General features: G+C 45.1%; 1 protein-coding gene across 2 annotated transcripts in view; it reads left to right on the forward strand.

Moving 5' to 3' along the window:
* The window catches only part of APLP2 (amyloid beta precursor like protein 2), a 73,931-nt gene extending 60,492 nt beyond the window's left edge, over window positions 1-13,439 (forward strand). Inside the window, exons 12-17 of one of the 2 annotated variants that reach the window (XM_074977218.1) lie at window positions 4,530-4,629; window positions 5,694-5,867; window positions 9,492-9,574; window positions 10,489-10,563; window positions 11,013-11,168; window positions 11,914-13,439. In XM_074977218.1, coding sequence (XP_074833319.1) covers window positions 4,530-4,629; window positions 5,694-5,867; window positions 9,492-9,574; window positions 10,489-10,563; window positions 11,013-11,168; window positions 11,914-12,015 — 690 coding nt within the window. In that variant the 3' untranslated portion in view covers window positions 12,016-13,439. The remainder of the gene's footprint in view (window positions 1-4,529; window positions 4,630-5,693; window positions 5,868-9,491; window positions 9,575-10,488; window positions 10,564-11,012; window positions 11,169-11,913) is intronic. The other variant, XM_074977219.1, reaches the window with a different exon arrangement.

Raw genomic sequence — 13,439 nt, forward strand, 5'->3', positions numbered from 1 at the left:
TAAGCAGGCGCTTTGCGCTCACGCACGAGTGGCAGATCCGTGCTGATCTGCTCCAACAAGTATTGCACAAATGGGGGGGTTCCCCAAATTGATCTGTTTGCCACTTACAACAAACAGTGCCCTCAGTACTGCTCCAGAGCAGGCATAGGACAGGGATCCTTGGGGGATGCTTTCATGGTGCCATGGAACGGCCCTCTACTCTAAGCGTTCCCTCCCATGACGCTCATTCACAAAGTTCTAGAGAAAGCATGCATAATACTTATAGTCCCAACTTGGGAATGACAACAATGGTTCCGTCTGCTTCTGTGCATGTCATGCTGCCCACCAGTCCCCCTACCGGTAGTGCTGGACCTTCTCACGCAGGCTCAGGGGTCCATAGTGCACCCACATCCTCAATGACACCGCCTGCAGGCGTGGCTAATCCATGGCTCAGCCCCTTAGAGAGCACATGTTCGGAGGGGGTGAAGCAAGTCTTGAGCTGTGTCTACAAGTGCACGCTACTTCGAAGTAGCGGCACTAACTTCGAAATAGCGCCTGTCGCAGCTACACGCGTTGGGCGCTATTTCGAAGTTAACTTCGACGTTAGGCGGCGAGACGTCGAAGTCGCTAACCTCATGAGGGGATCGGAATAGCGCCCTACTTCGACGTTCAATGTCGAAGTAGGGACCGTGTAGACGATCCGCGTCCCGCAACGTCGAAATTGCCGGGTCCTCCATGGCGGCCATCAGCTGGGGGTTGAGAGATGCTCTCTCTCCAGCCCCTGCGGGGCTCTATGGTCACCGTGGGCAGCAGCCGTTAGCCCAGGGCTTCTGGCTGCTGCTGCGGCAGCTGGGGATCCATGCTGCAGGCACAGGGTCTGCAACCAGTTGTCGGCTCTGTGTATCTTGTGGTGTTTAGTGCAACTGTGTCTGGGAGGGGCCCTTTAAGGGAGCGGCTTGCTGTTGAGTCCGCCCTGTGACCCTGTCTGCAGCTGTGCCTGGCACCCTTATTTCGATTGTGTGCTACTTTGGCGTGTAGACGTACCCTCGCAGCGCCTATTTCGATGTGGTGCCACGCAACATCGAAGTTGAACATCGACGTTGCCAGCCCTGGAGGACGTGTAGACGTTATTGATCGAAATAGCCTATTTCGATGTTGGCTTCACGTGTAGACGTAGCCTTGGAGTCCAGTCGAAGGACTTCCACCAGAAAGACTTACGCGCAGAAGTGGAAACGGTTCATCTCCTGGTGCTCGTCCATGCAATTGGCTCCTCAGGGCGTCCCTATACCTGCAATTCTAGAATACCTGCTGGAGCTAAAACAAGATGGACTCTCCCTATCCTCACTAAAGGTCCATCTTGCAGCTATATCAGCATTTCAACACAGAGGAAGGGCCAACCATATTCACCCATCCTATGGTCACAGGGTTCCTAAAGGGGCTGGTAAACCTGTACCACCCTCAGAAACTATCACCGTCATGGAGTTTGGACTTGGTCCTCCACACGCTGTCGGGACCACCCTTTGAACCATTGGCCACGGTACCCCTCCGGTTCCTTTACCCTGAAAACAACCTTCCTTCTCGCTGTTAGGCTGGCCCGCAGGGTGAGCGAACTAGCAGCAATAATGGCAATGCCACCCTGCACAGTATTCTCAAAAGAAGCGGTGATCTTACGATTACACCTGGCCTTTGTTCCAAAGGTTTCCTCAGAGTTCCACATTAGTGAACCAATAGTATTACCCTCATTTTATCCTAAGCCTCACAACTCCAGCAAAGAGGTGTGGCTGCACCTGCTAGATGTAAGGAGGGCATTGGCCTTTTACATAGACAGAACTAAGCCCTTCCGGAAAATGGACAGACTCCTGGTGTCTCTTGCACCCAGGTCGAAAGGGGAAGGCCTGTCCTCACAAAGCATTTCAAATCACATCATATGCTGCATAAGACTGTTTATGAGCTGAGTAAGACCCCTTTGCTAGTTCCGCCCAGGGCTCACTCCACCAGAGCGATGGCAGCATCGACTGCCTTCTTCAAAGGAATCGCATTAAAAGACATCTGCAGAGCGGCGACTTGGTCATCTTACGACACCTTTGCCAAGCATTATGCCATGCACCGGGTGTTCGATGAGGATACACGCTTGTCGACAGCAGTCCTAGCAAGGGCAAGCTGCACATAAGCGGACACCCACCTCCTTAATTGGGGTCACTGCTGGGTAGTCACCTACTGTGGAGCACCCACGGGGACCACTCGAAGAAGAAAGAAGTTACTCACCTGTGTAGTAACGATGGTTCTTCGAGATGTGTCCCCATGGGTGCTCCACTACCCACCTGTTCCTCCCCCCTTCAGAGCTCTTTTTTTCGAGTTTTTTTTTTCAGAAGCATCCGGGGCAGTTGGCTAAGGAACTGGCGGGGACCAGATCGCGCACGTGACCGAAGGCGCGCGAAGGACCAGCACGCATCGGCGCATGCGCGACCTGACAGACTGCTGAAAATTTTCCCATCTGTGGCGCCGGGGCGAGCCCGACACCTACTGTGGAGCACCCATGGAGACACGTCTCAAAGAACCATCATTACTACACAGGTGAGTAACTTCTCTTTCTCCCCTTATAACTTGCCTTATACCTATCCATGTATTAAGTATTCCTGTTCAGATTGTACCCTGGAACAGCCTACAGATTAACCAGGCATTAGCCGTACCATCTAGCCAGTTTAACTGTTAAGTAATTTGCTATGTTCATCCCTCAGCCTTTTGCTAACTTCTCTGGTTTTACACTCATAATTGCATGACAAACCCTGAAGGCCCAACCAACAGCTGAACTGTGTTGTGTTGGGTATTGCATATGCATATAATAAGACTGTCCTTGCATCGAAAAGCTTGTACATGCTTTGAGACACATGGGGAAGGGGAAACAAGCAGAGATTGGTAAACTGACTTGCCAGAGGTCAGTAAGTGAGCTGAAAATGGAACAAAGGCCTTGAGCACAGTGCTGTACCTTAGTCGCTGGACTATGTGCCATTCCTCTGTCTAACAAGGCGGCTTTTCCCCCTGATGCTGTGTGAACGACCCACACCAATAAAAGGCAGTAGCTACTCTGGCGAGATGGTGATGCAGGCTGTGCAGCATGCTGTCCGAGGCATAAAATAAAGCCAGTATCTTTCGTTAGTTGCTTCAATAGTAACCTGGGATTTCACCTGTAGTAATGCAAGGCAAACCTTCAGAGAAGTGTGGGCTTTGGGAGTGACATCAATAAACAAAATATTCAGTAAGTGGGGGCAATGGAGAATATCCTGGGCTGTCTCTGAAAAGAGCAACTGTATATCAAACACACGCCCCCTTACTCTGTTTTGTTCTAGTGCTGTCAAAGCCCCACAGTGGGGTTTGTGAACTGTAGGCTTAAGCTGGAGCCTAAAGAGCTCTAATTTATTCTGAAGGCTTCAGTGTCAGTGAATTGACATCTGAAGAATGTGGGTGGTATGGTTCAATTTCACTTTGCTTTACTTTTGAATGCACTTTAAGTGCCTCAGTCGATTTGCTTGATTGACGGGTGGCCACATGTAAAATTAAATTGCTTTCATCCTTGCTTTTAAAGGTCAGCTTCACTTCTGACTATGAAAGCAGGTGCATTCAACTCATTAATTTTCTTCAACATTTGGTCATCCATATTAATGGATACTCTAGTCCACATGATCTCTGATCACGTAGCACCCTCTGTGGGCCAAGTCTGGTGTTACTCTTAAATTTAATGGTGGCTAATGGGTGAATTCAGTCTATGTACAAGGAGACCCAGCTCTCAAATGAGGGCACTGAATTGCTGCATATAGCAAATATTGCAGCAGCATCTTGCCAAACCGTGTCTTCGTTTGGTTTACAAAGTTGCTCTCATCCTTTGGATCTGCACTCAGGTGCAGTCTGCTGGAATAGATGTTCTGGACTTTGCAGCTGCACACACTGTGTCCACTGACAGAAGGGAGCAGGGTTTTCAATTTACTTGCTAAATTGTCTGCTATCACATGGAACATTGAATGTTGATTATTGCTGATACATGAATTCATGCTTCTGGGACAGTGGTGGGCAACCTGTGGTGCACAGGGGCTTCATCTGCAGTACATGGCCCCTTGGCTACCACTTCCCCATGCACAAATCAGCTGGTTGGGCTGTTACAACTCTGGGAGAGAGCGTGAGGAGCATGGTTGGAGTGTGAATCAGGTTATTCATATGCTCTGAACGTGCTGGTGGGGAGGAGACAAGTAGGTAAGTGCAGTACACCAGTGGTCTGGCAAGGCACGTGGGGGAGGGGCAATCCTGTACCCTACTGGCCCCCAGTCCAATCCCTGGGGCCCCACAATCTACTAGTTGAAGGTCTCCAGAAGAATTGGTCTGGCCCTGGAGGGTGGAAGTTGGAGGGGCATGAGGTGAGTGTCGTTCTTCTCCCAGCTGTGAGGGCTTTCTGGTCAGTGAGGGGTTCTTTTTATAAAAGTTGCCCACCCCTGTTTTAAGATGTTACTATAGATGCATTACCTCTGATGGCTCTTAAATTGGCCATTGTGTGTTGGCAGGTGATGACACATCTCCATGTGATTGAGGAGAGGATGAATCAAAGCCTGTCTCTGCTCTACAAGGTACCATACGTGGCTGAAGAAATCCAGGATGAAATTGGTTAGTGTATCTCTCTGCTGGTGCTGATGTTAGGACAGCTCAAAAATGTATATACCAAGCCCGCATTTCTTAGTGCAAAACTTGCCCCGGAAAGATCATTGTCTAAGAGATTCTCTAGTACAATCACTAGTGATTTGGCTTGATGCAGGAATTGGAGGGTGTAAATTCTGTGCCTTGTACTATATAGGAGACCAGTGGTTATAAAGGCTCCTTCTGGCTTTAAACTCCGAAGCTATAAAAGTCTACAAAAATTTCACAACTCTGAAGTCTCGTTTCTTGCCTGGTCTTGGGTAAAAAGGGAATCTGTGAATACAGGCAGGTCACTGCCCTGTATCTGCATGTCCAACTATCTCATCCACCCACTGTACACCTCTTGGGTCATAGTGTGCCACCTCCTCTAGTCAGTATGTTTATTGACAGCCCGTGGGGATCCTCCAAGACTGATACAAGATGCTTCATAACCCATTGAAAGATCCATTGCCCCGTACCAACTACTTTGAAAAGACCATGTGCAGCTGCCAACTGTCCCTTTGTAGTCCATAAGCACTCGGCTATGGCACAAATGGGTACTTATGAGAACTGAGGTAGACATAGTGTAAGGATTGGACTTTTCTCACAATGCAAGGTGTTGAAACAAAGGGACACAAACTGACATGGCTTATAGGCTGAACTGTAATCCTAGTTCTCATGTATTGTAGATTCTTTAGGGACCAGCTGTACACTGCTGCTACATAGAACATGACCAAAACAGTGGGAGCTTTTCTATTGGATAAGCAGGAAATTGTCTTTCTATACAGTAGGTGTCTCGAACATTTCTTGAGAGGCTTGGAAGCATTCAGGTTGGTTTAGTTTAGTTTGTCCGCTGCATACATTCATGTTGCAGCCCCTGAAAAGTGGGATCGTTGTCATTGTCCCTGTAAAAGACTACAAGCAAGCACTACTGCCTTCTGCCAAGAGCAAAAATTGTTTTTCTGGAAGCAAGGAGGCATTGTAGCAACTGCATGCAGTATAGTAGTTTCTTCATCCCTTAGCGCCCCTCCATGACTGCTTGTTCACCCTTTCAGATGAGCTGCTTCAAGAACAGCAAGCTGACATGGACCAGTTCACATCTTCCATCTCTGAGTCCCAGGTAGATGTCCGAGTCAGCTCTGAGGAGAGCGAAGAGATTCCACTCCAGGAGGGCAAACCATTCCGTCCATTCCAGGTGAAGACCTTCCCAGCCTTGCCTGGAAACGAAGGTACGTAGAGCCAAAAGTGTGCATTTATTTTAGGGAACCTGGACATGTTCAGGTTAAATGGACATCGAAACCCATGCAATATAGTGTGCTCTGTCTCCCTGTGGACACTTGAGGATGAAGCACTTGCCCCAGAAATGCAGAATTACCCATGAGAGAACAAGTGTAAAAGATGCCTGTATGATGTAAAACCGAAGTAGAGTCTGAAGGTGCCCATCTCATCGGAAACTGCTCTGTTGTTTTAGGGGAGATGCAGTGCAGCTGGTCATCTGCAATCCCATATAACCTTTCATTTTGTCCTTGACTTTGATGCTGTTGGCCATTTCCAGTGTTTCATTAATTTCCCTTTGCAGAGCCCCTTAATGTAGGGTCCCCCCACTACTCCTTTTTTGGCTTTATTCTGGGAATCATTCCTTCTTTCTCTAACCAGAATGCTCTAGAGTAACATTAAACTTCATTGCCCAAAACTGGTGCAGGGCTATGGGGGATTCTTTTTTAATCAGACTGTGTTGCCAGATGGCATTTGTGGGTTTTTAATATTTTTTAAAATGCCTGAACAGACTAAGCTATAACAAAGCTGTTAAAAATAAAAGCTTTATTCAGGGTCAGTCAGAAATCACACAAGCCTTTTTTTCCTTTCTTTCTTAATCTCCTTTTTCTGCTATTTTTGTTTGCTTTCCTCCTGCTAGATCCTCAGCCGGATTTGTACCATCCGATGAAAAAAGGTTGGTTCTAAGCTGCTCCTTCAGTGTTTCCCATCACTCCTGTACCTTTACAGTGTTTAGTAGCTTCATCTGTAGTTTCAGTCTCATCTTATCACCCCACCTTCTCTCCATGTAGATGAACAGGGATGACTTGTCCATCTCCTACTTTGCAGTCAGACTAGCCCTTTTTTAGCATCTAACCTTCTGCCAACCTATCGGAGGGAAATCTAGGAATGTGTAGATATTACTTTGCTCTCAAAAGCAGTTTAGGTTTAGTAGTCCCCTTGGGAATTGTGTACCCATCTTATTTTGAGAAAAGTTTAGCACTGGTTCAAAGAAATTTAATAGCACAGGAACTAAATCAAAACACAGACTTCATTTCATAGCCTGTACTCTGTGTGGTGTTCCTCTTACAAAGTGACCACACTAATCCTGGAGAGCGTGAGGTGGGGTTTTGCTCTGGTATTCTGACCATACACAGCAAGGCATTTATCTAGTGGAGCCTAATACCCCTCTGAGACAAAGTAATATGTAGGCAAATGATTGATTTATTCACTCTTGGCTTTCTGGTATCCTTTCATCTTTTCTTTTTACATCTAGAATTTCTTTTGTACTCTGCGAGTTCTCACTGTCCATCCTTCTCTGCTAGTATGTATAACATCATTGCAAGCTCTCGCTTAATTCTTGTAGCAAAGGACTAGCTGATGGGGATTGATGGAGCTGTAAGCGAAGTGGAGAACTGACACTAAACAAATTGCTTTAATTTGTCAAATGCTTTGTGGAATACTAGAGAATCAGATCTGTCTTGTCTACTAGTCTGGATGTGCTTCCTGTAGGAGAAGGCAAGTCTTGCACAGGTTGAACCTCTCTAGTCTGGCACTGTTGGGACCTGATGAGTGCCAAACAAGAGAATTTACCAGACCAAGGGAGGTCAGTGTCTTGCAGCATTACCAACTCTTCCACTGCTTACTGGGCTTTTAGAAAGCATTTAGGGGCAAATTACAGTTCAACAGCAAAGACTACAGAGCCAGGATTGGTGGTTGTAAACAAACTTTATGGAACTATGGGAAACTTGGCCACACCCAGTATAAGTGATGGTCCAGCTTACTAAAATCATTCCAGATTATGGATGTTGCCAGACAAGAGTGCTGGACTAGAGGGGGTCAACCAGTAGTAATATTTGTGTATGAAGACACTTGTTTGTTCAGTGGTGTTCCTTTAACAAGCTGGAAGTGATCCCATTTGCTTGTCTGCTTTTGATTCTAAATTTGCTTTAGAATTTCCCAAGAGAACTTCTTTTAATAACTGCTTATTGAACACAATTCATGGTTGCAGTCCAAAGGCTGAATGACCTGCAACTCGTTTCATTTTTAATATTCATCTGCAACTGAAGTGAGTTTGTCATGGTCTCCAAACTTTGGTAGCTGACTTTGGGCATTGTATCTTCAGACTGATCGCAAGAAGTGAAGCACAGGCTGATTTTGATCCCAGTAAGTACATAGCAAAGCTCCCACTTGACTTCAGTGGTAGAGTAGGCTCAGGCCCTACATTCTTCCCATTTCAGGATATTCTATATAAAGTTGCTGTTTTCAAGGGTTGTGTGTAATCTCATCAGCTGTAACTTTGAGCACAGCACAATACCAATTAGCATTATTTGTCACAGCCACTAAATTCCCAACTTAGGTAGAGGAGCCTCAGGTTCTCTGGAAATGCTCATAGCCAATCTCTTCAGAAAAAACAAAATCCTTGACTTTCACAGTAATGTGACTCATCCTATGCAAGTTTGGGCAGGCAGCTGTGTTTAGAATCTGAATGTTTCTCAAGAAGCTAATGGGGAAAGGGATACGATAAAACCCCAGACGCTTCTTCCTGGAGGAGCTGGACAGCGAGACATTAGTTTCCTTGGCATTTTCAGTCAATAAAAGCCGTCACAGTGAATGCCTGCCCTGAAGCCAACTTCTCATCAGAGAACTTGCAACAACTGCAGTAGCAGCTGATGCAATGCCTTCACAGTTGTTGAGCTTGTAGTCTGTCTGAGAGGCATTGGTTCAATTAGAACTGTTCTGTGCTGTGTTGTATTTTCCCCCTGTGCCATTCTGTGAGGCTGGAGGCTCAGCAGAGTTTTGATTGCAGCCCATTTTCCCCTTTGCTTTTGTCACAGGGGTTGTGAAGGACACTTGATTTGCATACCCTGATATTTGATGCTCACCATCTCCCAGGTTGTTGGCTGCAGTCCTGTGTTGTGTTGCATCAGCCTTTTATGTTATCGATCTGATCTATTTATAAAAGCTCCAGCTCAAATGGCTTACGCAGAGCAGTTTTTTGTTAATTGGTGTTCTCCTCCTCCTTTGCAGCCCACGCTAGATCTCAGCCTAGTCATGGATGAGTGATATTCTGACACTAGGATTGGTTCATTATTTTCTTTTTCTTGGGGATTGATTGCTTTTGCTCCTGTGCCTGTGATGGGACAACAGCTCATTATAGTGCTGTGCTGGGTGACCTTGCGACTCCTGTTACTGAGGCACTTGCTGATGTGCTTGATCATGACACTGACACTGTTGTGTAAGAGTCATGGTGATCCAGAGATGGTTCCATTTACATTTGTTGCCACGACAGTCCCTGACAGCAAAATTGTTGTGGCTTTACACACCACACCTGTTTTGTCTGTCCTATTTGCTCCCACCATCTTCACCACATTTGTCTTCATCCACCAGGAAACCCACGAATCATTTCACTGTAGCTTAGCACGAGCTCCATCTCTGACGCATAGCATGGAGAGACACCAGTATTTGGCAGCCTGTGCTGTGAATTTCCCTAGCCGTCTCCAAACTGCGGAGAGTAAGCAGTCCTTCCTAGTTGCCACTCAAGTCTTACGAGTGGTATCGGCCTACATCTAATGTAATACTTAACCTTTTTGATATAGGTTCTGGCATGGCTGATCTCAATGGACTAATCGGGGCTGAAGAGAAAGTGATTAACAGCAAGAAAAAGGTGGATGAGAATGTGGTAAGCACTCTGCCTGTGTTTTTCTTACACAAAACCTGACTTGAAGACAAATGAACATTAGTGGCTTATATCCATGCCTTTTTCCACTCACTTGAATGTCAGCGTACTCATTATCCATATGGTGCAGGGGAGTTGCTGTTTTCCGATTTAGTTTCTTATCTAATACTGTTTAGCACTGGAAGTGTGGGAGTGCAAGGGAAGAGAGAACCACATCCCAAGGTGTAGAATGACTTGTTGTAGTGTCTTGTTGCGAAATAGCTTCCCTTGATAGAAAGCAGAGCTCATGAATAGGCAGTAAAACTCACTGAAAGTACACCTTTGTTAAGCAGCTGCCTGTCTTAAAACCACATCAGATGTACTGAGTATTGCTCTGCTCAACCTCTAGAGTAAGATCATGCCTGCTAAGCAGCTACTGGTTTTGGCAACCTTTTGGAGTAATGTATCAGACTTTGCTGCACAAAAACTAAAAGCCAGTTACAGTGACCCAAGGGGATGCCATTTGTATTCATTCTATCTTGAGAGGAATGAATGAGATCAGTTCTAGTTGTAGCCACCTCTGTCCTCCTTCTTGGTCAAAATCAACGCTGGAGGTTTGACTTCTAAATTCATTTTAAAACCAGGAGGACAGATTCATGAAACAACTTCTGTGCCCAAAGCACATGTTTGCAGCTGAACAAAGATCGTTGAGCTCTTCTGAGCTGACTGTTCCCAAATATTGTGGTACTAGCACAGTTGCTATACATGGTGGATGATTATCTCCTTCCTATGAGAGTGTGAGAAGATGGTGGTGATCTAGCAGAGTTGAATGGCTGTTGACCTAGCAGAAGCATTTGACTGCATAGGGCAGTCAAGGTCTCGTCTTCAACCATGTGTTCCTGGCTCCTTGTATAAAATGCCTTTGTGACTGTTTTCAGGTAATTGATGAAACCCTTGATGTGAAGGAAATGATTTTCAATGCAGAGCGAGTCGGTGGACTGGCAGATGAACCGGTATGTATGCGGCCACACAAAAAAGGGGACTAGTCGTTAATGAATTCTAAAATCAATCTCAGTGACTGGTGTTTTGTGTATCCACTTACTCTGGTATGTTTCTATAAAGTTTTGGGAACTGCAGAGCCATGCTGAAGCCATGCAGGGAGTGGCATTGCTCTGACTTATTTCTTAGAACTATAGTTCTAAGTACCTACTAATAGTGACACTGACCTTTTTTTGCTTAAAAAGGCCTCATGGGATCTGTAAGCAGCATGGGTCAGCATCTTGTGGGAAAACATTTACGTTAGCTTCCCCTTTTTCCAGGGAGGGAGATGCTAAATACTCAGGCTACCAAGCATAATCACTCATGCCTCCATATCACAGATGGTTTAAGACCTTACTGGTAGTTACTTTAGAGTTGCTTTTAAGTATCTCCATCTCCTCTACCCCTTGCTCTTCCTCTACAGGATAATGATGGCTCCCTTCGTGAGGACTTCAGTTTCAGCAGCAGTGCCCTCATTGGTCTCCTGGTACTTGCCGTTGCCATAGCCACAGTCATAGTCATCAGCTTGGTGATGCTGAGGAAGAGGCAATATGGGACCATCAGCCATGGGATTGTGGAGGTGAGAGAGAACTACCGCTATAGTATCTGAGCAAGGTAACAATTAGCATAGTTAGCTTATGACGCTAATACTGCTTTGCTCCGTAGTCTCTGACTTAAGCATACCAGCACCTACAAAGTTGTGATGTGCATATTAGCATGTAGGTATATTTTCATTAGTGTATCATGCTGGGATCTGCCACTTACGGTTGCATTCACTAATCACAACCAATTCAATTAGGCATGCTTGTGTGTTGGAAGATGGGATTTGGCATTAAATGAGCTTTCAAGTGCAAATCCTCAGCATGGGAATGAGCAGGTCTGATCTGTAGTAACTCACCCTACACAGAATTCAGCAACTATTAAAGTTCATGGAGCTGGGAGACAGGAACAACTTGATTTTTCATCCTAGCTGTAACGCTTACTTGGCACGGCTGCAGGTAAGCAGCATCACCTCTTCCTCCAGCTTGTGAAACGCTGACCTGTTTCATGTGGGGGCATGAGTCGTTTTGTAGCATGCTATGGAAGTGACTAAAGACACATCCCTCTCTAGCCACTGCTTAGTCTGATGGAGGGCAGCAGCAGAAGGCTGTGAAACTAAATATTTCAACTGCTGCACCATTTGTCAGTGAACAACAAACCATGGTATTGGTTTGCCTTTTGTCAGCTACACTTCTAGCTCCTTCCCACCAGCCATGGTTGCAGAGAAGTTAGACCTGCATGTTGCTATGGGGACTCCATTGACTCTGGTGATTGGTCTCTTTAAGGTTGACCCAATGCTTACCCCTGAGGAGCGGCATCTGAACAAGATGCAGAACCATGGTTATGAAAACCCAACTTACAAATACCTGGAGCAGATGCAGATTTGAAGGCTATGAAAATGCAGCAGCCCTGACCAGTAAGGGGGCAGGGCAGGGAGGGCCAAAATGGTCCAGCGTTTTGGATTGACTACTGACCAACAGTTGCTTCAAGAGGACTTCATCTTACATTCAGAACTCCTGGATCATTAAGACTATAATTACTACTTTAGAGTTGCAATTTCCATTCTTTTAAATGGGCAAAGAAACGATAATATAACAATATATGATATATGAATCTTCTTCAGTGGGAAAAATGGATCTATTGCAGATATTTGACTGAGATGTAGTTTTTCTTTTTTTAAAAAATTAACCTGAAAATCCCAGTTCTGTTGTATTGTCTGATACAAGCGCTATATATATAAATGGGAGATGTTGATTTTTATTTCTGATAGACCACTTGTATATTGAAGGTCATTTGTACCAGCCACATTGTATAAAGGAGACACTTGTGACTCTGATCATTTTGGCTTTTATATATAAAGCAGTATTCCTTTTTCTAAAAACAAATCTTGCCAGAAGTTGCAAAGAGATAAAATAGGGTTAGGAGCTGTGAGAAATAACCTAAGGAAGCAATTCAAAAAGATGGTTAATGAGCTTTATAAAACATCCCCTGCTGCCTGTGATCTGTGCACTTCTGCTTCATAGCAATCTTTTCTAGCAATCTGGAGGCAAGGAGTTATAAGGCTTCTAGCACCTTTGTTTATGGCCATTTTAGTGGAATGTTAGTACATGGTTGTACTGGAATCTGCACATTCCCCTTAACTTTTTTGAATTCAGTCTTGCTGTACAGTTGGGAGTCTTTGATATTAAATTTAAATCCCTCCTGATTTTTCTAACCAGCCTCCTTCAGTGCCCATCTGGCATTAACAGCGCTCTTGCTCTTACGTTGTAACTTTCTCCAGCTCCCCTTCCACCATAGGGTAAGTAGTCCCCAAATGGATTTTTTTTGGAGCTCTGCATCTCTTTCTGATGATGCTGGGCTGTTCTGGAGTTGTCTGCGTGCTCAGAGAATGTGCAAGCCTTACAGTAATCAAGCAGTTGAGGAGCTGAAGAACATGGGATTTTATTTCAAGTTGGGAGAGATACAAGAAAGGGATACTGCCTATTTTAAGAAAACTGGATGCATAGACCCCGACCAAAGTGGTGTGGGGTATTTTTCCACTCACCATCATGTCTTTCTAATGATTGTATAGTTGATGTTAATGCTCATGGCTTTTTTTAAATCTGGAGGTTCTGGTAACCTTTGTGGTTTTGGGTTTTTTTTCTATTTTCCTGTGTTTTTTTTTTTTTTGTTTTGTTTTTGTTTTTGTTTTCTTCCATGTCTCTTCCCACTATGCACAGATTTAACTTAACCTGCCAACTCCTTAATGTGGTCTGTGGGGAATGTACAAAAGTTTAAACACATCAATAAACACTTTAACTTCCAGGTGGAT

The sequence above is a fragment of the Carettochelys insculpta genome, chromosome 25, assembly GCF_033958435.1.
Source record: "Carettochelys insculpta isolate YL-2023 chromosome 25, ASM3395843v1, whole genome shotgun sequence".
NCBI classification, from domain to species: Eukaryota; Metazoa; Chordata; order Testudines; family Carettochelyidae; genus Carettochelys; species Carettochelys insculpta.